The following is a 24,461-nucleotide window of genomic DNA, read 5'->3' as shown; positions in this document are numbered from 1 at the left end:
GCTGTAATGCAGCTGCAATTCTGAGACTGAAACCACATGTGAACTGTGATAATGCAGTAGTAATTCTAACTGACAGCACTGTTAGCCCTTGTTCATATCTGTTAAACCCGAAGGCAGGAATGCATTTTTAAAATTCTCATCCTGTGTCTCACAAGTACACAACTGCTGCTGTTCTTCTGTTCTTTGTGTGTGTGTGTGTGTGTGTGTGTGTGTGTGTGTGTGTGTGTGTGTGTGTGTGTGTGTGTGTGTGTGTGTGTGTGTGTGTGTGTGTGTGTGTGTGTGTGTGTGTGTGTGTGTGTGTTTTGCTGGGATTCTTAATGCTGTCTCTGTTGCAGGCACCACGCTGGGGACGACTGTTGCAGCAGAGGACAAAATCAGCCTGGAGGTGGAAGTGCACACCAAGTTCTCTATTTGGGTTTCTTTCTGTGAGATCTACAATGAAAACATTCATGACCTTCTGGAGGCGGTACCCAGCGGGGCCTTGAGGAGGACTGCACTGCGCCTGTCACAGGATGTCAAGGGCAACGCCTTCGTCAAAGGTTTGAGATGTTGGGGGCACATGCTTCTATACCTGACAGAAGTCTGAAGTTGTAATATTAAAATGATGCACTGGTTTTAAGCAAATATTTTGACAGTGGCAAATCGTCAGTAAAGGTAGCTAAATCTGCGGTGTCTACACATTCTGTTTATTGGCTATCAAACTTTGCACCACAGGATTTGTCAATTGCTGTTGGTAAACGCGCCATCGGGATAGTTGATTACTGAGTCTCATTCCCAGGAAGTCATGTGTGAGTTTTTTGTGGGACATATATAGTGTTAGGTGACTAGCTAAGTTATGTCACTATGCAATATTTTGGGTCTTTTGACAAGTTTGTATGAATTAATGTCCTTTGTTTTATAGACATGCCTAAGCCTGGGCGTTTGTGTTTTTTTTTTTTTTTTTTTAAATTAATGTTTATCAGTCAGCCGTCATGCCGTCATGCTCCTTCAGCCTTCCCCCTTCCAATTTGATCAGTGTGCCAAAACAGTGGCCAGACACTGCTAATCCTGAGCTACTAAATGTTGATAGTCTGAGTGTTACCTGCACATAACAAAACTTGTTAATAGACAACTGTTCACCTAAGTGAGGCTGAGATTAAGTCAGAGACAACAGTCTGATGCTTCTGTACTGTAACATTATGACTGAACTCTAGCAGACTCACACTCAAGCTAATGTTAGCTCTCCATCAGTAGGAACAATTACTGTTGTCTGGAGGCTCAGACAGTCTTACTGCTCTGTTTTTGGGGTCCTGGCCTTTCAAGGAAGGATGGAAAGCCAGAGAACCTTATGAATATGTATGTTTATAAGATAAGATAAGAAGAACTTTATTGATCCCACACTGGGGAAATTTGCATGTTACAGCAGCTCAAATAGTACGGATAGAAAGGGGAGTGAATGACAGAATACTTATAGAATAAAGATAAAATAGAACAAAATAGATGTATCAGAATTTATTTGTTTTCCAATCTGGTACACGGCATCTTTTGGCGTTGTCTTATCACTGCCGTTATATGAAACTGAGTTTTCTCTCAGAAGGGGTTGTGGGTGTGTGGATGATATATTGCCTGTCTGATTTATCACTGCAGCACTAGCATAATATAAGATAATTTATTTGATGCTTGTAAGTCCTTTTGGGTAAAATTCAACACTGATTTCAGAATTTAGACCCCACATCTTTGTATATTTTTGTGTATTTTTGTGTATTTTTGTTGTTTAGTCCATTTTATCAATATATTTTCAGTTTATCCACCTCTTTGAAAAAAGGCTTAGAGTCCTCAATCAGTGAGGGGCAACATACCTCTGCTTTTACCACTACATCCTTGATTTATATACATATTCCAGCATAACGTTCCAAAGGTCAATTAGAGAATTCTTCTACAGTCAGGTGAACGTCACTTGAAAGTCAGTGAAGTCTAATGTTTCAATGCTGTGCAGCAGTACAAGGAGCCAGAATAAGTGTATCTTTGTAAAACGATGAGCGAAAAGATAAAAAAATCGTCTCTGTTTGAACTCACTCAGTCAGATGTGAGGTCTCATACAGGTTTAATTTTGGGATTAAGGCAAAAATTAGTTTTAAAAAAAAACAAACAATTTTTTTAGATCACAGTTTTGCTAGTTTATGTAGAGAGTGGTGAGACAACCCGAAGCAATCTGGCAAGACTGCGCATCAGGCACACAACCCTCTGTGTAATGCAGGATGCAGGACATCGCCCCTGGGTGAAATTTTAGTGGCAGGGAGAAGTTTTAGGAGAGTCCTGGCGCTTCTCATGGCAGCTTGTTCTCAGCACTGTCTACAGCACATGTGAATGTCAAAAGCCACAATGCTTGGAATCAGATTGGCATCGCTAAAAAGTGGATGGTGCGCTGAGGCAATGTGATTTTTCAGGAATTCCTCCTCAACTCATGCTGTTGTGACATTAAGAAAAGTGTTAAGAGAAAAAAGACCCTTTCCAGTTAATTTCTATGAATATTGTGTTTTTGTGTCATTTGTGTTTAGATCTGCGTTGGGTTCAGGTAGATAGTGCAGAAGAGGCTTACAAGGTGATGAAGCTGGGCAAGAAGAACCAGAGCTTCTGCTCCACCCGGCTCAACCAGCTCTCCAGCAGGAGGTGAGGACAACAGCCAATCCTTAGATCAAATGTGGTTCTCCCTCATTGAGAAAGGCTCTCTATCTGTTCATCACTTATCCAGCAGGTCTAAACCACTTGTGTATTTCAATCTTACTTGAGAATAAAGATTAAAATTTAACAAAATTAGGGAATGCAAAAAAATTAAATAACTTGTAGATGTGATTTAAGAGGGATTCTGTTTGTACAAGACGGATATTGTGAATATAGGATGTTTCTACCCTTTCAGTTGTCTCTCTTTGTCTATTTTTAAACCCCATCTATCTTTTCTGCTCTTTACACACTTTAAACTCAGTTCTTTTTTTATCCCTTTTCTCTGCACTTCCTCAGCAGTCATACTGCTAATAAAAATAAACACAACTCGCCATAAATCTAAGCTGACCCGTTTTCCTTCTGGTAATTTCTGTCTTAACCCAATCATGATGCGATACTTCAAAAAAGAGACGGAGATATGAGGAAACTAATAGCAGTGTTTTAATTTCTCACATGACTCTCTGGTGGTCATGTAGAATCTCTTTTTTGCAGCCTTCTTCACATGGTTCAGCTCCATCATCTGTTGATACAAAAATGGTCTGAAAATATCTTTTTCTGTCATTTTACCATCTGGAAAAATTAATCCACAGTCATAGATAATAAAAATGTAATTGTAAATTGTTTTAAGTATTTTATTTGATAATTAAAAGAAAACTTAAAATGATAAATGTTGCCTGAAGTAGGACTGCTGGAGAAATGGATATTGCGAATTCTAATCTAATAATAATAATATTAATACTGAATTATTATTGTTAATAATAATTACAACCTGTTGTTTGTTTGATACAGATGTTTTCTTACATCTGGGGAATAAGATTTGTAGGTCAGGGCATCTCTACAGCACTACAGTACTTCATTATATGCTGTTTTGCCACACATTTTTTCTTTATCAAATAATTGCATGATTGGACTTATTGCGATTTGATAAATTGAAACGCAATTTCAATTAATTGTGCAGCCCTGCCTTGAAGTATCACTGTACTAGGACTGCACAATTATTCGCAAAATGGCCAAGTGCAATATCCAAATGTAGAGGCCTACAATTCTTTCATAAAGGAAAAAAGTGTGACAAAACAGCATTATAATGAAATACTGTAGTTCTGCAGAGATGCTCTGGCTGACAAATCTCGTTCTTCAGGTAGAGGACTGAAGAAAACATGTCTGTTCGGTACAGACCTATGTCACATCATCATGATTTGAATAATTTTTGTTTATTTTTTTTCCAATGAAAATTGTGACACAAAAATGATTGTTCCTACTAACTGTATTACTATCGCAATTTCAGCCAAAATGATCACAGTGTGACTTTTCCCCTCCATATTGTTTAGCCACATTACTGTTATGGATTACCACTATAACACTTTTGGTAGTGTGTATTCAGGGCTATATACTGTCCAACCAATAAAAGATAGGATGTAAACTGCATTGATATTGATTGTAGTTTTTTTTTTTTTTTTTTTTTTAAACTAATAAGCAGTGAGCCAAAGATGGCAACAACACAACAAATGGTTGCAAGAAAGTAATACATTTCATTCAAATTTGCAACAATAACTTTCTTTCTAACACACTCTAAAGTGAACCCTAAAAATTATTTCTTTAAAATTTCTTCAAATTATGTTGATTTTATTCTTTCTTTCTTTCTTTCTTTCTACCAACTGGCATCATATTGTGTACCATAGAGTGTTAAGAGTGTGTTTATTCCATCTTAATACAAAGTTGCTGAGATATATGTTGGATTTTCTTTCTGTTTCTGCAGTCACAGTATTTTCTCCATTCGCATATTGAGGATTGAGGATGTTGGGACTCCGAGGGTCCACACAGTCAGCGAGTGAGTGAAACTTTAGATTTAACTGGCATACATGCACATGGTTTTTGGTGTGTAACTGTACAGCTGTGAAAGAAGGCAGCACTGAAAAGGTGCACATATGCAAAATAAAATCCTTCATAAGTTTAGTGAAGTGTTGACCATGAATGTACAGCATCGGCTTTTTGTGTAAAAGTTATCTTGTCCTAAATGCGGATAAATGTGTTTGTTGTCAGGTTGAGTCTGTGTGACCTGGCTGGCTCGGAGCGATGCGCCAAGACTCAGAATAAAGGAGAGCGTCTGAAAGAAGCAGGAAACATCAACACCTCACTGCTCATCCTGGGAAAATGCATCAACGCGCTGAGACACAATCAGCAGGCCAAGTGAGCTCATTACTGGTCCATCATTCTTTGTCTGCAAAAAAACGTTCTATCAAAAGACCTGAAGGGATAGTTGAGATTATTTGATGTGTTGTTGTATAAGGTACTTACTCATAGTCAGTCTATTACTTAGAGTAGATGGCGAAGCAGCTGGAGTGACTGCGTAGGAAGCTCAGAAATGTACTGCTGTGGACAGGGTCAGCAGCAAAATGTATTTTGGCCAGCTCAAAAAAAGGTGTAAGCATGTCTGAAATACGTTTTGCTGCTGACTCTGTCCACAGCAGCACCTTTCTTAGCTGCCTACTCTGCTACTCCTGCTGCTTCTCTAAATTAGGCCTGTGTTTACTGCCATCTAATGTAGGTAATTCACTGACTCTGGATCAGTACCTCATACAGCCCTACTTCAAATTCCTTTAACTATGCCTTTATAGGAACAATTCAACCACAAATAATAAAAAAAATGTCTGCTGTCTCTCTTACATAGTGGGAAAATATTATTATATCATTATTATTATTATTGTTAGAAATGGTATCTGACTTGTGGTGCTCAAATTTCTTAAGTACAATCTACCACAACTTCTTTGCTTTTTACTAGAAAGATTCGTGAAGTGAAAGGATCCTTCAGAAGGATCATAAAGCCTCCCACTGGATGTGTAAATAGGAAACTGTTTGCTAATACAACTTCTTAAGCTTCTGCCATGTGGTGGCTGCATGTCTTTCTGCTTATTTAGTTGTTTTTCTCCCCCTTAGTGGCCCAAAATGAATGACGGCAGCTTTAAATCAAATCAAAGGAAATTCTTCCCAAGTTGCGCGTCAATTCAACTTGAAGAATGTAGCTTGCGACAAACAGTTGAGAATGCACACACATCAATGACAGCTGAGCTGTTTGTTTGTCTGTTTCCCTCCCTCAGGCTGCTCCAGCATGTTCCCTTCAGGGAAAGCAAGCTGACCCACTTCCTGCAGGGCTTTTTCTGTGGTCGAGGGAAAGCCTGTATGATCGTCAACATCAACCAGTGTGCCTCCGTGTACGACGAGACTCTCAACGTCCTCAAGTTCTCTGCGGTGGCACAGAAGGTCCATACACCCTTTGATTTTCTCTTTTATTGTGTTTTGTTATCTTGCCATGTTTCCTCTTTTTTGACAACACACTCACAGCTAGAACATTGCATTAACTTTTTTCTGGTAGTCTCTACAGTAAGACTGAATGCTGTACATATGTCCATAAATCTATATTTGTAGGAAGCTATGCAAGGTACTGCTGACATGGTCAGCAGCAAACCGTATTTTAGTCACCTAATAAAATCATTATCAGTTTAAGAGTGCAGCACTGTAGTCGGAATGTTTTCACTTTTACCTTGATGCCAGACATCCTTTTCAAACAAGACTTTATATAAGCCAAATATCACTCTCTCTTCCTCTCACCTTCCAGAACACAGGAGTTGCTGATCTACAACTCCCTCGATTGTTTAGTTTGTTTATGTTATTGCGTAACATTGATGAATCCGAACAATCAACAAACAACAAAAACTATGTAAAAGTATAGATTCTTTTGTCTGACAGGTCACACCTCTGTGACCTGTCAGATCTGTGATAATGAATCATTATTGTTCTTTTTGTAAGGATCAGTGTGTGTGTGCTGTGCTGTTGGGTTGTCAAAAGAAGAAAATGTTAAGCTCATACTAGAAAAGACACACACAAAAGATAATGTTTCTAACAATTGAAATGATTATAATTGATGTTATTTTTGACAGTGAAGCTTTGAAATGAATCATTCTTTTGGTTTATGTTCTTGTGTGCAGGCAGGAGGGCTCAGCTTTTATTAGATAAAAGTAGGTGTCCAGGGAGAAAATCAGGGAGATAGCGATATATTAAGCAATTTAACTTAAATTTCCTGTCAGAAAAGGCTGAATGATGGCAAGATGAAAATATTCTAAATATAATGAACGTTTGAATTGATATTAATTAACAATTCAGGGGGCTAAAATACATTTTGCTGCTGACTCCGTCCACAGCAGTACATTGCTTAGCTTCCTACACCAATACTTCTGCTGCCATCTACTGTAGGTGATACACTGACTATGGATAAGTACCTCATCCAGCCACACCTCAAAAATCCCAACTGTCCCTTCAAAGTCGTCCATCGTTTTGTCATATCCACAACAGGTTCAGGAGTGGACCAAAACCAGCAATCATGACACTGCAGAATTCATGGTTATATTCTTAATTTGCCTCTTTTCTGTTTCCAGGTTGTGATCCTGTCCACCAGACCCCCTCCTATCATACCCCAGAGTGAGGCATCCTTCATCATCAACAATACTGAGGGCAAGGCTCTTCGGCACAGTAGGAGGAGCTCCCTGATTGGCTGGGATAGTAGCCTGGAGGATGTACAGGTGGGATGGGGGGCAGTTCATGCTTATGGTTTCCTTATTATAGTTTATACAGTATTTTATACTTTATGACTAAGTAAATCTTCATTGTGTCATTATTAAAATCTTGTGTCTAGGAGGATGAGGACAATGAATATGAGGAAGAAAAGAGTCTGATGGGGGACACAATGGATCAGACCGGCATTGAAGAGGCCAGTGATGAACATGATAAAATTCTCATTGGTAAAAGGACACACCAGGTCAGTCCCTCTCGTTTTCATTTCACACTTCTAGCAAAGAATCTGCCACTAATTGGTTAACATATCATTAAAGCAAATAAGTTGGTATTATAACCAGCATAGATGTGTTTTTATTCACGTTATGTGGCCAGCAGTCTAGAGTAACCTCTCTGCTACACCGTCAGCTCGGAGGAAAGACCTCACTGTCCAACATGCAGAGCAGATACAGCGTTTCTGTGGTGAAACAGACTGAGTAGAGAGTTATTTTCTACACCACAGAGTTGGCTGTAGTTGTTAAATGTCGCTCAGCTGCTTTCATTTGTTACAGCTGATCGCTGCTCCACTCCGTGAGCATCTTAACGTCTCATGGCGACAGTAAATGATATTCACTATACACTTCACCTTTGTCTCACAAAATTATTATTTAATTGGCATTTAGAAAATGGATTTTTGACTTTTATGAATCAAATCAGAATCTTCCACATGAGCATCATGATGCATCTGAGAATATTTCCCCCACCCCATTAGATAAACTTGAATCTTTTGAAAATTTTCAAAAATTGGTCACTGTGTGCTGCGAACCTCCTATGTTAGCTGTAACTCTTTGTATCTACCTGATAATATATCACCTAATATCCCTGGATTGAACAGTAACATACATTAATTTTGAAAATATAGTTCAAAATACAGAGTCATGTTCTGTGCTCCTGGTGCAACTGCCTCTTAAAGGTGATGAGAGCTGACTTTCTGGTCTGCTTATTGCATGTTTGGCCTAAACTGGCTGGAGAATTAATGAGGGCACTTGGGCACATCTGACAAGTGTATCCTGCTGTGCTCTGGTGGTGCAAGAGGCAGAGCAGGGCAGGATACCCCTGCACCCCTGGGGCAAGACGGCAAATCCATTGCATCTTGCGCTTTCCAGTTGTGCTTTAGATCAGTGTAAGATAGGGGCCCCCTGTGTTCAAAAATGAAGAGGGTGAGAAGATCAACATGATGCAGCATGTCACCTGGAAACATAGTAAGAAGCTGAAGTCAACACCGCCTGAGCAAAGAAACTGTTTTAAAGGACAGTCCACGCTGACAAGCAGATTTTCAAACTAGGAACACATCCAAGCCCTAGTTTGTTTATTTGAAGAGATTTCATTTATTTATATGATTCATTTAGTTATACTGATGTGGGATTTGTTTTAAAAATCCAATTTTTATTTATTTATTTTTTTGTTATTTAAGATAAAATCATTTCAGTTGCACTTTTAAGAAGAGAACTTAGTTTTTTTGCAGTTTACTTTACTTCAGAGGTAAAAAAGAAATTTAAAGGGATTCTCTTTAATTTGCTAGAGATATGAGAAATGTATGTTGCAGTTTGGATATATTTAAATATATGTATAATTTTAAATATACACACATTGCATAGTTTGTGTTTTGCAGCTACATTTGTGTACACTTGACGTGTTTTTTGTCTGAGAAATGATTACAGGAATATTTTTTCAGTCATATTTGAAAAAAAACAAAACATGAAAAAATCATATTGTGAAGCCAGTTTTGGAAATCATATCGAATTGTGAGTTGAATGTATCGTTACAGAGTAAAGCAGCCATTCACAAAGACTGGGTCATGACCCACAGGTGGGACACAGGAGATTTCATTTGGGGCACCAATTAATGGAATAAGTTCTACAAATGTAAGATTTTAATCAGATGTACACCTTTAATAAAGCATTTAAAATGTGTACATTGTTTCACGGATGAGAGGAAGAAACTATTGAATTTCCAAGCACCCAAATAATGACAAATCAGGTCCACAGCTCACTGTTAAGAATTTTTGAACCTCAAAGATTGAAATGTATTTTAAGAAGGATATTAAATTTTCCCAACTATCCTGAAGGTAATAGCTTTGCAAAACTGTTTCTAGTCTTTTTCGAAACTTAAGTTTTTGTGTCTTGAATTTTGCCTTGAAAGTTTTAGTTGTCCTAACATTTTTTTTTGTAAAGATTTGTTTTCTTGATGAGAAGAAACAAAGTAGTGAGTTAGCCTGTTAAGTCAGCCGAAATGCATTTATTTCTTATATTTAAAGTAATTAACATTTGCAAGTGTTGAGATAATATAAGGTGATGTTGAAATGTCAGTAAAAATGGCCTGGAACACTCATTTATGGTCAAATGAACTCTTCCCAAGATTTATTGATAAGGCCTTTTGTGAATTAGATCAAGACGATTTGTTTTTAAAAAAGTGGGCCCCCATAAAATAGGTTTGGGAAACACTGGTGTGAAGTATATTTTTATAAAGCACTTATAAAATTTAAAATACTTGATCTTACTCTTACTTACTCTTACTTACTCTGGGGACTGTTTTTACTTAACTTAATTTATACAATTTATTCTCTGTTAGATTAGAAAGAAAGTTTAGTGGTATTTAAAAACAGCTTAAATAAATCCATTTTATTTGTTGTCTTCATCTTTTTTCTCACATACACTGTTGAATTTCAGATTTTAATTTTCTCCTCGTTTAAGCGTTTGCTCGAGCCATTTTTTTTTCCTTGCCTCTTCATATGTAAATGGAACCTTTAACCTTGTTTTTAATAAATAAACAGGAGATGGACTGAGTGTATTCAGTAGTCCTGTTAAAAAATGAAACCATTTCCATTTTAAAACTCTTTTGTGCTGATTGATTTCGTATCATTCCTCAGAGGCAGGTGGCGCTGTTGAAGCAGCTGCAGGTACAGCTGAAGAAGGAGCGAGCGGACAGCCTGCTGATGGAGGCTCGAGTCAGAGAGGAAGTCAGCAGAGAGTACTCAGAGCTCTTCTCTGAGATGCAGAATGACTACAAGTGAGACAGTTTGTTTGTTTATATACTGTATATATGCAGAGGGATGTTTTGGGTCTTTTTAAGTCATACAAATGTGTGTGTGTGTGTGTGTGTGTGTGTTTCTGGTTCAGTGAGCGCCTGGCGAGAGAGAGAGAGATCTTGGAGGAGCGAGCAGAAAGAAGGCTGGAGATCTTCAAGAACCTCATTGACAAAATGGGCACCGCTGGACCCAGTCCAGATACACAAGTCATGGTAACACACTTTCTCTTCTTTATTGGATAGTAAGAAAAGAAGCGCTGTGTTGCCAGGACATTGGATTAACAATATGAGCCTGTCAGTGAAAAAAACAAACAAACAAAACAAGCACAAGCAAACAAGCAAGCGTTACTTGCCCTCTGTGCTCCACAGTGCGCTCTGGTGAAGTGTCTGCCAGCGAATCCCCTGCGCTTTCTTTCTGTCACTCTTCTCTGCTTCTATCACAGTTAGAATTGTGATTTGTGGTGTTTTGTTCGGTTTATAACATTTGCAGTCTATCATGTTCTTGCATTGCCAGGGCTGTACAGTCAGCTATGAGAAGATCTGTGATCTTGTGTGTATGAGTGTGAGAGTGAGAGCCACTTAATTGTGTTCTGGGCTGAATCGATATACGTTTCCCACATATAGACTCTTTGTGGGCAGGCCGCTCAGGCGTGCTGACAGCCGCCCAAGTGCCCGTTTTGGCATTTTAATGTTGTTTTTTTCACACACCGCCATCCGTGATTGATTAACCTCCTGCATCTGTTCACTCTGCTATGTGGGCTGTCAGTTACAACAAGCCTCATCCACGCGGGCCTCGACTGCTGTTGTGAAAATGACATTGGGGAAAAAAAAAAAATCCAAAATGCATGTTATTTTTTGCTGACTTGATTAAACCTCATGCTGAACAAATCAAAATTCTAATAGTTTATGAATCTGTTTTATTCAAACAACAAGAATATTTTGGATTCTAATTTTTGGTGGTTACACTGCTTCCCATGTTTGTGTGAATCATTAATAACAACAATGCTTTACAGATTTCAGATTACAGATTTATTTGGTGATCAATATAAGCTCATTATCAACAATATTTTATGAATCATTTACCAAGATACATTATACTGTTCATTAGAAGTATAATATAGGTGTTTTGTATAGCAAGAGGCATCATGTCCTTGCAATTAATCATAATGGGAAACAGACAATATTTATTAAATTTGTGAGCCAGGTCTGCAACATTAATGTCCTTTCCTAGATACATATCTGCTTAAGTGATGAAAAACACTATTTGTAGTGTTTTTTTTAGACATCCTAACAGATGTTTTGTGCTACAGTTTTTGTGCCCTGTGCTGTAAAAGTTAACGTACAGCCCTGATTGCTCTGTGTACAATGAGGCAATCTAAAAAAACAAGACCTGACACTTGTTTACCAAACACTTGTTTCACCTTCTCTCGTCAGTAGCAGCGATTTGTTTTAATAAGTGTGTCCGTTAATATAATACCCTTCTTAGCCCGCTGCCGCTGCAGCCCAACCTTGGATAAGCAGAAGAAAATGGATGGATAGATTTATGATTGCCTTTATTTATAATTCCTAATTGAAATGTTTTCCCTGTGCATTTTTGTGAGCTTCTATCTGTTTTATCCTGTTATTGCAATGCATTGTAATGTCTCAGTCTGGCGATTCGAATCTTCGCTTTTCAGGCTCAGCCAATTAGACTGAAGAACCGGAACTATGTTTTATGGCAGATTTTTGAGAACAAAGACTTTACAATTAAAATTTGAATGAAAAAGGAAAAATGCAGAGGCTGTATTTTTTTATGCATCTCATTGCATCTTAGTGACAATATTCATGCACTGCGCTCACAGTTCATTCTTCACACACTCAGTTCTCACTAACAAAGCTACCTGAATTATTGAGTTTAACCTGTCTTTGACCTGCTTCCGCCTACAGCTTGCCATTGAAATAATGATGATTCCAGCTGGAAAGACTTTAATCACTTTAAGAGCAAAGGGAATTCCAAGGTTTCTATCATTTCATATGAGGAGGGACAAGTTATTTGATCTCTTTGACATGTATATTAATTAGTTGAGATCATTTGTATGTAGCCACTTAAGCAGGCGCAGTTTAATTATCTGTCACAGGTGTGGCTGAACTGCCTCAAACCTTGATGTTGTCATTGTGGCCATGTGCTCACTAATCTTCCTCTGGTGTTTCCTTCCTCCAGCAGGACATCTCTCTGGATTCCCACTCCTGTGAACTGGCAGGCATAAAGAAAGCAGCTGAGGCTGCTCATGAGTGTGTGGGTTCAGGCCGGGCAGGAGCCTGGAGAGACAGAAGAGACGCTGCAGAGGAGGCGGAGAGGAAGATGTTGGAACTGAATGAGAATCAGCTGAAAGTCCAGGAGCGAACGGCTCACAAACACAATGGTAAATATACATATGAATCCACCAATGTTTTAATCTGTCAGGATGACAGATGTTCAGATGGAAAAGGAGACTACAAACTGTTCTCCTTTCAGTTACAATTTGTACTGTGTAGCTGACTGATGCACACATGAATGTAAATATTCCAAACATCCAGCAGCACAAGTTTATGGCCTTCATTTCATATTTACTCAGTATAAAAGAGTAACAAAGACAGCTGTTCACAGTGCAGCCTGTGGGTTATCCAGAGTTACAGAGAGTGTTTCCATTGTTTAAAAATCATTTTAAAACCAGAACAATTTCCAAGGTTGGGTGCCCATATTGGTATAAGGAGAAATTGGTTATTTTGTCATTTGGTGAACTAACTAATAGACGTGAATTGTCCACAAACCATCAAAGTCACACATAAAATCTTAATGAGGCAGCCAAATGAAATAAGGCATGAGAGGCTATTTACACAACACTTTACACACTAACATGTATCCTGGGTAATCTGATCATAAGTAGACAGCTCCAACTTCTCTGATTCACCTCTGGTATTATGATGCATCTCCACGTGTGTCTACAGTGACCATTTGTGATTGGATCTCACCTCCTTCTCCATATGCAAATAAACACAAAGCGACATCATTTCCATTTGCAAAGACCAAATGTGTCCCGACAGTAGTAGCCAACACACTGGGACACCATTTTTTTTTTTTTTGTTCCACAAAGAAAGAAGTAACTTTATTTAGAACATTTCCCATATTTACAAAAAGGCCTAAAGAATTTGTCAGCAACAGTGTTTCACAAAGTTTCTAAAGCTTCTCCATAATCAACTCACAAAATTGTGTTTTATTTTTAGGGAAGTCTAAGGACTTTCTCCACAGGTGACACAGAAGTAGCCTATATTTGTTACTGTTAACTGTATTTGTGAAATTTAACATGTTTACATCAATAAAATGAAATCTTCTTTCATTCATTTAGTGTAATTGATGAAATTAGTTGAAATAGTGTGATAACTGCTAAATGTTGGCAGGTAAAACTCTTCAGGAGTGCTCAGAGCTAGAGGAAGTGGCAACCATTACAGTGATGCTCCAACAAACTGATACACTTTGTACAATCAAAGAAACAACTTCATGTTTTGCATTTAATGTTGAATTTACAAGAACGCACACGGCAGAGTCTGGGGATGTTGTAGTTCAGTGGTCAAATAAATTGAAACTGTGTGCTCACCAACACCTGCTGAGCACCTCAGAGTCCAAACACATAATTTGCATTACAGTGAACCAAATACTTTCCTTACAGGACATCAAGTGACTAGTCAGTCCTTCAATTTGGACCAGGACACATTGCTGAAAGAATTTGGTCACATGTGGCCTGGAGCACCTCTGAATGTGGTCTCTAGACTGTAATGACTGGATCTTAATGTCTCTAACTTTGTGTAAACAGGCTCTAAGGCTCCTCATCACCGACACTAACAAGAGATTTTATGCAGAAATGTTGTTTTGTAATACAAATGTCAGTGATTGAGTAGCTTTCATACTGGTAGAGTAAGGTAACTCTTTGTGGTAAGTGTAAAATAGCAGCATCTTTCTGTGATTTGTTCCAAACTTGACAGTTGGCTGCCAGTGTGTCACTTCTGGGCCACTTTTCACATCCTGTTGTATTTGTTCTTTTTTTTTTTCTTCTTCTTCTTCTTTTCTCAGGTGTAGCCGGCCGAGTAGAGGATGTGGAGAACATGAGGCTCCAGAAGTCATCAGAGGTTTCCCGGCTGGAGAAACAAGTGGGAGACCTGCAGAGGGAGGCAGAGCCGGGCTCACAGGGTCACTCCTCGCTGATTGAGAGGACACGGCTGCAGGTGAGGAGCATATAATGAGGCTGAAGGCCAAGAAAGAGAAGAAGTGATAGTCTCAGTAGAACTACTTATCAGTGAAGGGCAAACTGACCACAATTCTTATTATCTCCTAGAGTTACAATATTAGGGTTGCGGTTTGTTTTATCTGAAGTAAAATGTATTAATCTAAAAAAAAAAATCCCCTCCTCATGGTTTTGCAGCTCTGTTAATTCATGCTGCCACAGACTGCTGATATTGATAAATGAGCATCTTCGCTAAATCACTTGGAGGTGTTCGGTGGTACCTTGGCAACAAGAGGATAAAATGTTCCTATTTCATTTTTGTACACCCTTTTTATAGGTTCATGGAGTTAAAGCAATGACCTATTCATACGGTTCTTCTTTCTAACCTCCAGGCTGACTCTGGCCTACATAGTATCAGCCTGATGGTTGTTATAGGACCAAGCACGAATGTCTAGGGCTTTCTCATATCTAGGTCACCTGTAAAGCATAAACGTGTAAAATATTTAACTAATGTAATTTTATTAAGAGGGAGATAATGTAACATAATGGTAAACTCAATATAAATGTTTCATGTTTATCCTGGCACTAGAACATTGCTTGGCTTAAGTAGGTAAAGCACCATGTGCTACTTTTATTCAGAATCAGCCTCTCTAAGGTTAGACTTTCCAACTCTGTACATTTGCAGAATTTCACTCATTCAGCCACTCACCAAGAATCAATCAGCTGATTGATAGTTTCACCAGAACAAGGGAATTAAAAGAAACTAGAAAAGTGTTTTTCACCAGCCTTTTTTTCTCTAAATGACATTAAATAAAGGGCACCAGTTGCTTCCCAGGACGTATGAAATCTTAACACTGATAGCATTGGAAGCAGTGTAGGATATGTATGATTTGTGTTTTGGTACACATAATTCATGGTTCAGTAGGTACCTCTGTTTTGTGGTACAGCGAGGAAAACAAAAAGATATATATTTTGAAATTTTTTTAACATTCAGCAGGGAATCATTGGTTATAATTCTTACTGTAACAGGGATTTAACAATACTAAAAGCTCAAGGTATGATAATACTGCAATTTAAGTCCATCATATGATATTTATCTCTGTTAAAAACCAAAGAAAAATGACAATTTGATAAAAGTCCTTTCTTCAGTGACATAACTGATGTGTACATCATTTTTATTTGTATAAAATTTGTTTCTCATTTTAACTTAGAAGTGCTTCTGCTTTCTTTAATGCAATAAAATGAATATAGCCAGCATGACCTAAGCTTGTGCAAAAACAAATTGCATGAATTGTCTACACATATACTTAATGTAGTGTATGTTATGTATGTACAACTGCATAAAAGCAGTGTAGCAGTCCGTTAAATAAAATGGAAATCAACTATGTAATATGATGGTAGATATAATCACAGTTTGGTATTTTTTATTGTCATATTCATTATATTGTTACATCTCTAGGAACAGTTAAATGGACAGTTCTATCTAGATTTTTGTTTTATTGTGCGAGTTGCTGAGTTTTGGAGATACCAGTTTTAGACGTGTCTGCTTAAGATCAGGTGACTAAATCAAACAAAGACAGTCACCTAAAATGTGACTTTAAAACTCACAAACATTTCCGGCAAACAACACAGAATTAAAAATTCTTGTCAAAATTAACACAGCCCCAGTAATAATCATTACTTGATTAAATAATCAATACTCCTTTCATCCAGGAGGTGTTGGCTGCCCTTGAGAAGGAGAAGAGAGGCAGAGAAGATGCCCTTGCTGCTTTGGAGTATCAGACTTTGGGAAAAGAGGAGGCTCTGGCATCCTTAGAGGAGGAGAGGAGAGCAAGAGAGGAGGCTGTTGCCACACTCAAGGAGCTGCAGAGAAGCAAAGAGGAGGTGCTGGCGTCCCTCAAAGACGAGAGAGAAGGCCATGAGAAAGCCACGGCAGCCCTCGAAGCCGAGAGGAGAGCCAAGGAGGATGCCATCACAGCCCTCGAGGAAGAGAAGCATGGCAGAGCGGAGATACTTGCTGCTCTTGGTGAAGAGAGGAGTGCCAAAGAAGTGCCTCAGTCTACTCTGGAGGTGGAGAGACAGGACATCAGCAGGCTGGTCGAGGAGAAAGAAAGGGAGAAACTGGAGGCTGATGCTCTTCGACAAGAAGTCAGAGAGCTGACTGCCAAACTAGAAGCCATAGAGCGCCAGGTGGGCCCCAGTCTGATTATAAGCTTTTGGTCAAATTAAACAGGGAATCAGCACCCAACAACGCGGAGGTACAGCTGAAAATGTAGTTGCATTGATTACTCAATTAACCATTAGTTTGTGGGGGCAAATATGATTGCACACTATTTTTTATTATTTTTTGGATTATTTTTGGGGTTTTTACCTTCATTTGGATAGGGAGAACTGAAGATATGACAGGAAAGGGGGTAGAGAGAGGGGGAATGATATGCAGCAAATGGGTCACAGGCAGGAATGGAACCAACGACCGCTGCAGAGGACCAACAGCCTCAGTACATGGGGCGAACACTCTACCAACTGAGCTGAGCTGAATAATTGAATCATTGGTTCAGCACTTTTTTAGGCAAAAATAGGGCTGCACAATTAATTGAAATTTTATCAAAATTGCAATATGGCTTTTCTACAATTTTCACATTTCATTAAGTGCAATATTTGTTAAGGGCAAAGTGTGTGAACGCTGTAAGTGGATTACTTGATTGTTATAAGCAATAGTTTTAAAGCAATAGTTTTAAAGCTTTTGTGCAGGAATAATTCTGTCCCCAAACGTTTTGATCCATATAAGTTATTGGTCACTGTAAAGTAGATTTTTTGAGAAAAAGTATAGAGAGAGAACTTGTATTTGAGTTGCTGGCCGTTCAGGACCTGACATGAGCTTTTGAGTTTAGTCATCTCAGTTGCTGAATATGTTGTGGAATAAAGTGGTCATTTGTTTTTCATATATGGCCTTAATGCTACAAGACTAAAAGAAAACAATATTTGTTTAATTTCCACAGGTGACCACTGAGACAGAGAGAGGTGAACAAGCACTTGTCCAACTCCAAACTGCTCGGGCACATCTGGATGAACACTCCAAGGAGATCCAGGAGAAAACCTCCCAGATCCACACCCTGACACAGGAAGTTCAAAGCCTGAAACAGGACATTCAGACCCCAGCAGCATCATGTGGTGGCCTCACTGATCAGCTGAGACAGGAAGTGTCAGAGCTTAGGGAGAATCTGGCTGAAGAAAAGGAGAAAAATGAGACCCAACACAGACGAATGCTGGAGCTGGAGCAGGAACTAGCCCAGGCTAAAGGCCAGCTGGCACACAAACAGCTGATCTCCGAGCAACAGCTGGTGCAGTTGACTGAGAAGCTGAACCAACAGGAAGTGGCTTCAAAACTACAAGCAGAACAGCTGAGAGAGAAGCTTCAGGAGCAAGAGGAGCTATCGCAACAACCACTGGATGAGCTAAGATCCAAGCTGGAATGCCAAGAACGTGCTTCCAAAAAAGAAGCAGAACAGCTGAGGAGGAAACATGAGGAGCAAAAACAGGCCTCAGATCAGCGGGTGGAGGAGCTTAATGAGAGGCTGCGTGAACAAGAAGTGACATCTCAACAGCAGTTGGAGGAATTAAAACACAAAATGAGTGAAGAAAAAGCAACCTCCAGCAAACTTTTAGATGATCTCAAGCAAAGGCTCAGAGAGCAGGAGCAAACTGCTGAGGTGCTCAAGGCCCAAATCGAAGACGCTAAGCTTAAAGGTTCCTCTAGCTCTGCTGCTGAAGAAGATCTCAAGAGGCTGAACTCTGATCTCCAGACTGAGGTCGCATCCCTGAGGGCAAAGGTTTCCAACATGGAAGAAACAAACGGGTCTCCCTGTACCGCTGAAGCTCAGCGAGCCTCTTCAGAGAAGCAGAGAATGTTGAAAGAAGAGGACAGACAGGTGGAGGAGAAGAGAGCAGAGTTGGAGAAAGCATCTGCAAGCAGAGAGGCAGAGCTGCAGAAAAAGCTGGTGGAAAAGGAGGTGCAGATAAAATCCCTGCAGAAGAGCCTGCAGGAGGCGCAGGAGCGGCGGGAAGAGGAAGAGAGCCAGGCAGTGCAGGAGGCCCGGCGCAGGGAGGCGGAAAGGCGCAGGGAGCTGCTGGCTGTGGCACATGAAGCCATCGCTCAGAAGGATGCTGAGCTGGAGAAGAAAGCAGAGGAGATTATCAGGTACGCAGTCGTTCCTTTATATAGTCAGTGTAAAGAAAATGCACATTATACATGTTAAACAAAAATTGCTGAAAACTTGAAAAGTACAACTTTCAACCTTTATTTCACCATTTCTGTGTTCAGGATGTTTTGGGTGGGCCTGAAGTCATGGCCCAGTCACATACTTGATAAATACATCCCCTTTAATGATATAAGCCAAAGCACTTTAGGATTCAGCATCAGCAATGCAAGCGATAACAGAAGCTTGTATTATTGAATGTGTAGATGTATGAAGTATATATTAATAGTCAGTGTATTAACTACAGTAGATGCCAGTTGGCTCACCCTCAAGTTGGAGAAGCAGAGAGGAGAACCAGCACAGAAGCTAAGCAATGTACTACTGTGGACAGGGAGAGCAGCCAAATGTATTTTAGCAAGGAAACCATTGTTAAGCCAGATATTGCGCTCTCTCTAAAATAGCCAGACTCTGTGGGTGAAATCTGTAATTTGATTAATTTGTTTATGCTGTTAGGTCAGATTCAATCAAGTCACAAAATAACACAAACTAACTAACAAATTGAAGCAATGGTAGATCAGCTACTCCCGTGTTGTGTTAAGTAAAATGGCTGTTTTTGTCAAAGTGATCTTGTAGCTTCGAACAGTGGTGCCCTGTCTGTAAGGTAAAGCAGCAACAATATAGCACACTTACTTGAGGTGGATAAAATGTTTTCTGTTGAACCTTTTCATTACAGTACATTGCTTAGCTTTTGCCCCGGTAATTTTCCCAGAAATTACCTGGTGCTCCCTGGAGGCTCATGTGGTTGAGCATACGCCCCATGTACTGAGGCTGTCGGTTCTCTGACCCTGCCTAAATCCTGCCCCCTTTTGCTCTGTGCTCCAATAACAGCTGAGCAAGCTTGGTGCCTGGCGGAACCTTGGCCAGCTTTCTCGTAATTAATCTACATCAAATGTTAGCTAGGTTGTTTTTTGCTAACATTAGCTAAATTAAGATGTTAATTTGCCACTTTCACAGGTCTCCCAGCAGCATCTTTTTTATGACTTTAATTTGGTAGATCAGCCGAAGTGAGGACAGGAAAGGGGGGGCTGGGTGACATATAGCAAAGGGCTGCAGGCGGGAGATGAGTCCATGGCTACTGCTGCTGAGGACTCCCACCCTCAGCACATGGGACGCATACTCTACCTTTTTAGCTGTATCTTTTGACCATCTTCAAAATTCAGTGTCTTTCCAGTATAGACGAACTGAGGACAAGTCTTTTGATAAGACAAAAAACTCAGAAACAATTTTAAAATGAGATGTTGTCTGTCAGAGTATTCTTTATCCCCCTCTGAAACCAAAACTCATGAACCAAAGAAATGTCTCAGCAGTCATAAAGAAGTCTTGTTCTGTTAAAATATATGTTGCTGCCACTTTTAAGTTGTCATTTTGCGTTCTGTCCTCTTTTGTCTCTCTCTTAAAGTCAGTCATGGTGCACCTGAGAAGCATTCCCTTGATATTTATTCATAAGTGGACCACAATGTACTATCCTGTCTTTTTAGAGCACTGGTTGCAGTTGATTGTTATATTGTCTCACTCTCCCAGACTAAAGGAAAATGCCAAACAAGAGTCGGAGAAAGCCAAGAGCCTCAGCCTCGATCTTCAGAGGAAAGAGGACGACACTTCAGACCTCAGAGAGAAGCTAGCCGACTACAAGAAGCAGATCCAGCAGGTCCAGAAGGAGGTACACACATAATAATCTTGAAAACGTGAACACAGTCCTCTTTAAAAGCAGAAATGACAACAGGTTGCTTTCACTTCTGTCAGTAAGCAGTTGAGTTTTATGTTGTCACACTGCAGCAAAGACGTGTATCTTTTGGCGTTTCCTGCAGCATGGTTTCTGACGTAGTGTCTAGACTACGGTAGTTAAAGATAAAAGTTTTGGCCTTTCTGGCAAAATAAGCTGGCATTTTCCAAAAGCAGCACATTTCAAAATGCTCAGATTCTAGAGTGAAATGGTCTTTATCCAGAAGCACAAACCACTCACGCAGTCGATGTGTTGCTGTCGTCAGATGACACTGAACATTGAATTGTCTCCTGTGACATTCAAACTGTCAGCAGTAATTTATTTTTAAAAAGTAATTAATTTGGTTGTCAAAGAAGATATGTAAAAAATTCTGAGCTCATCTTGAATGCCTATAGCTGAAAAGTACAATCCAAGCCAGAATCCTTGGTTTAGTCATGGATTCAGACCCCACCAGCCGTACCAGATAGTAACTGTGCAATTAAGACCTTTAAATTTTTCTGACAGGGAACCTCAGTGTAGACAGGGTCTAAATGTTGCTGTATTAGTAGGATTTAATCTTGTGCAAAATATACAGCTGCACATATACAACTGAATCAAACTGTGGACATACTGTATACTAGAGGTGCACAGAGAAGTCATTATTTGTCTCTTCAGCCAACAAAATAATCTGTGTCTGTATTTGGTTAGAGGACCAGAAGTGGGCGTGGTTTATACCAGAAGTCATTTTCTAAACTAAGATTCCCTGGCAATGCCACTGTGCCTACAAATCATCAAAGTGATTTAATGTTGGCATGTAATTAGGAAATGAATTTCCACATGTCCATACTGTGCTCTTCATCTATCTCTTGCTCTTATTTTTAGCTAAACTAAAATGTATGAACTGAAGCCCACCACCACCACCTGTTTAACTGGTGAATATTGAAATATCTGACAATGCTGTATAGATAGGAAGATTAATAAAGATTTGTATCTGTTCTGCATTGGAAAGAATAATCTTGGTGCATTAAATTAGTGATAATAAATGACACCTTTTATTAATTATGCCAAAGTAATCATGGAGCTCACTTTTTTACTAATAATTATGAACCACTTAGTTTGACCAGAAGAAATATCTGTTTCCATCACATTATTTGTGCCTTCCTAAATAATGTATCTAGATTCGGGTGCATCTCTGCTGTACACTATACTGTGTACTGTTGTACCTGTTACAGTTTCCATGTCCACTGGGACGAGTCTGCTCTGAAACCACCACATTTCTGTTACAGTTTGGAATTGTTTTGCAGACACTTTTGGTGTTTTACAGCCCATTGACCAATATATCAACCAATATCGACAACAAGCTGATATTGGTTGATAATAAGTAATAAGATGATAAGTAATGAGTAATTGCAGAAGCAAAATGCCAAACTAGGTTTGATGTCATTTTAAAAAGTGTCATTGTTTCATACATGTAAAGAGCACTGACAATTTTATTTTTCAACTGTAAAATGTCATGATTCCTTGTCTCATGTGGTTATCCAAAAGAAAATGACTATGGACCAATATATCTTTACAGGACTTTCAAACTCTGAAATATCTATCAGTACTGGCCTCAAAATCCTGTCGGCTGCTGTCAGCTCTTGTTATGACTCTCAAGCGATGTTTTTCAGATACTTAAAAAAACGACCCTGTTTTTATCTTCCTTGCCCTCACAGTTGAAGGTTCGCCCACATCCTCTAATGATCAGTACTGCGTATGTGCAACTCTTAACAGAAATAAGAAAGAAGGCTCACTTCTTAGCTGCTTTCATCATGAGCTTCAGATAAAAAGATGTTTAATTCTTTTTGTACCACTTTCCTGCTTAGGCAAGTGGGTCACTAGATTTCCTAGCCTGCTGTGGTATTTTGTTTATCTTGTTTTTGAGCACTGTTTCATGCCTGATTGGAAATAGTACAAGGCCCAGAAGACACTAGTGTTCGCTGGTTAGTTGAAGAAAGTTAAATTAATTGAAACTTGAACAAAAATTGCCACATCACTAGACACTGATTGGACACTGATATGAAGAGCAGACATCTTGAATTACATTTATCCGAATGTTTTAACGTTCGTTCATGACTTTTCTCTCCTGAAGATCTCGACCATGAGAGAGGAGGAGAAGCTTTTGAGGCAGAAGCTGTCTGACATGGAGAAAGCCAAGAAGCAGCTTCAGTCCGACCTCGCCAACAGAGACAGAACCATCCAGCAGCTCAAAGTGGTGAGATAATCTGTCTTTGCTTCCTCCATTTACCAAACCAAATCTCTGAAGGCTTTAGCTCAGTTTGCCCTGGAAGAGCAGCTCTCTCTTGTGTGTCTGTAAGCAATCCAACAGATTTCCCTTTGACTGCCTCCATACTGCTCTATAGATGTGCCATCTTCATGCTCTCATCATCACGTCATCTCCTCCTCCCTCTCCTTTCCTCTAGGAACAACCATCTGACACCAAGTCAGAGCAGACACTCCAGCTCTACCAGAAGACCTGTAAAGGTAAATCATATTTGTGTCTGATTCATTAGCAGTTTGTGGATGGAGATTCGCCTTTGAAATCAGCAGAGCCGCAACTAATAATCATTGTCATTAATGATCTTTTGGTCCAAAAAATAGTGAAAAATCACTCCATCTTCCCACAATCTTCCAATTGCTTGTTGTGTCTGACCAACAGATAGAAAACATGTTACTTAATCTGCAAACACGTCATGCAGAAAAGCAGGATATTTGAGAACTTGAATTAATATTTACCAACTAAAAATGTTGTTTAAAGGACCAGTGTCTAATATTTGCAGGGATCTATTGGCAGAATATAGCAGAGATTGAATAAAATATTCATAAGTAGAAAATAGTTGTTTTAGTAGCTTAGAATGAACCCTTTATATCTACAGAGGGCGCAGATCCACTTCCACTGAGTCTGTGGGTGATATGATAAAATTTTCCAGCTGGCCACCGTCAGCCCAGCAACCAGTGATTGCTGATATATATCATATGAAGGAGTAAAGAAAACAGAAAATATGTAGCAATTCATTTAATAGATAATCGATTTATCATTGCTGCTCTATATTACGGTACATTTATTGCTGTGTAGATTGTGCTAGGATGGTACTCTGCATGTAACCCTGTACTGTTTTGTGTGGTCGGCTGGGTGTGTTGATTTATAGATCTTGAAGCCAAGGACCGTGTGATGGAGGACATGCGTCTGGCTCTGATGGAGCAGGAGGAGACACAGGACCAGATGGAGCACGTCTTGGAGGAGAAACTTAACCTCATCCAGGAGCTCTCCAGCGGTAAGACAAAGGACCCACAAGAATCAAAGACAAAACATGAAAAGCAAACACAGACGATTGTGGATTTCATTGTTTTGAGTTAGAAAGGGGGTTTTTGCCCACGGACAGCTTAGTTTAATCCTCTTATCCTTGCAAACTGCAGAGAAACAAGAATGTTCATAAAAGACAGTAAATGAATCTGACTGGACACTGAGGCTGGGGAAAAATTGTAGTTTCTTACAGCCACAAGACATTTTTATCAGGTACCAGAGTCAGGTTAATAAGTCAGTGTTTGTCGCTATGAGGACAAAAACACAAGGGATGCAGAGTGTGAAGAATGGTCCAGCACAAGATCCGTACATGAAAGAAGCTCTAATAAAATACCAAAAGATCACTTCAGTTCCTTATTTTATTGTGATTATTTTCTAAAGCAGTAAAAAATACAAGGGGGAAATAAACAGTGCTGATATGAACAGAGTTTATAAAGTGCGTTGACAAACAAAGCAAGAGCAGGATACCTTTAACAACAGAAAGCCGAAGCACTGAGGCCAAACAAAAACAGAACAAAATTAAGTGGAAATTGAGGTCAAAGTATAACAGAGCAGAAGGCCAAAAAAATAGAAGAAAAAAGATAGAATGA

At 39.3% G+C, this 24,461-nt stretch overlaps 1 protein-coding gene across 1 annotated transcript in view; it reads left to right on the top strand.

The window, feature by feature from the left end:
* Positions 1-24,461, top strand: part of kif20ba (kinesin family member 20Ba) — an 83,021-nt gene that overhangs the window by 10,048 nt on the left and 48,512 nt on the right. Inside the window, exons 8-24 of the mRNA XM_084736075.1 lie at positions 336-539; positions 2,538-2,649; positions 4,457-4,528; positions 4,741-4,887; positions 5,796-5,958; positions 7,131-7,274; positions 7,388-7,510; positions 10,175-10,314; positions 10,425-10,545; positions 12,536-12,734; positions 14,420-14,571; positions 16,284-16,760; positions 17,570-18,768; positions 20,348-20,486; positions 22,660-22,782; positions 22,991-23,051; positions 23,717-23,842. Of these exons, the coding sequence (XP_084592201.1) occupies positions 336-539; positions 2,538-2,649; positions 4,457-4,528; positions 4,741-4,887; positions 5,796-5,958; positions 7,131-7,274; positions 7,388-7,510; positions 10,175-10,314; positions 10,425-10,545; positions 12,536-12,734; positions 14,420-14,571; positions 16,284-16,760; positions 17,570-18,768; positions 20,348-20,486; positions 22,660-22,782; positions 22,991-23,051; positions 23,717-23,842 (3,702 nt within the window). The remainder of the gene's footprint in view (positions 1-335; positions 540-2,537; positions 2,650-4,456; positions 4,529-4,740; positions 4,888-5,795; positions 5,959-7,130; positions 7,275-7,387; positions 7,511-10,174; positions 10,315-10,424; positions 10,546-12,535; positions 12,735-14,419; positions 14,572-16,283; positions 16,761-17,569; positions 18,769-20,347; positions 20,487-22,659; positions 22,783-22,990; positions 23,052-23,716; positions 23,843-24,461) is intronic.

This window comes from Lutjanus erythropterus, chromosome 14 (genome assembly GCF_056507025.1).
Source record: "Lutjanus erythropterus isolate fLutEry1 chromosome 14, fLutEry1.hap2, whole genome shotgun sequence".
NCBI classification, from domain to species: Eukaryota; Metazoa; Chordata; class Actinopteri; order Lutjaniformes; family Lutjanidae; genus Lutjanus; species Lutjanus erythropterus.
Note: the sequence above shows the minus strand (reverse complement) of the source record. Positions and strands in the feature narration are given on the sequence as shown.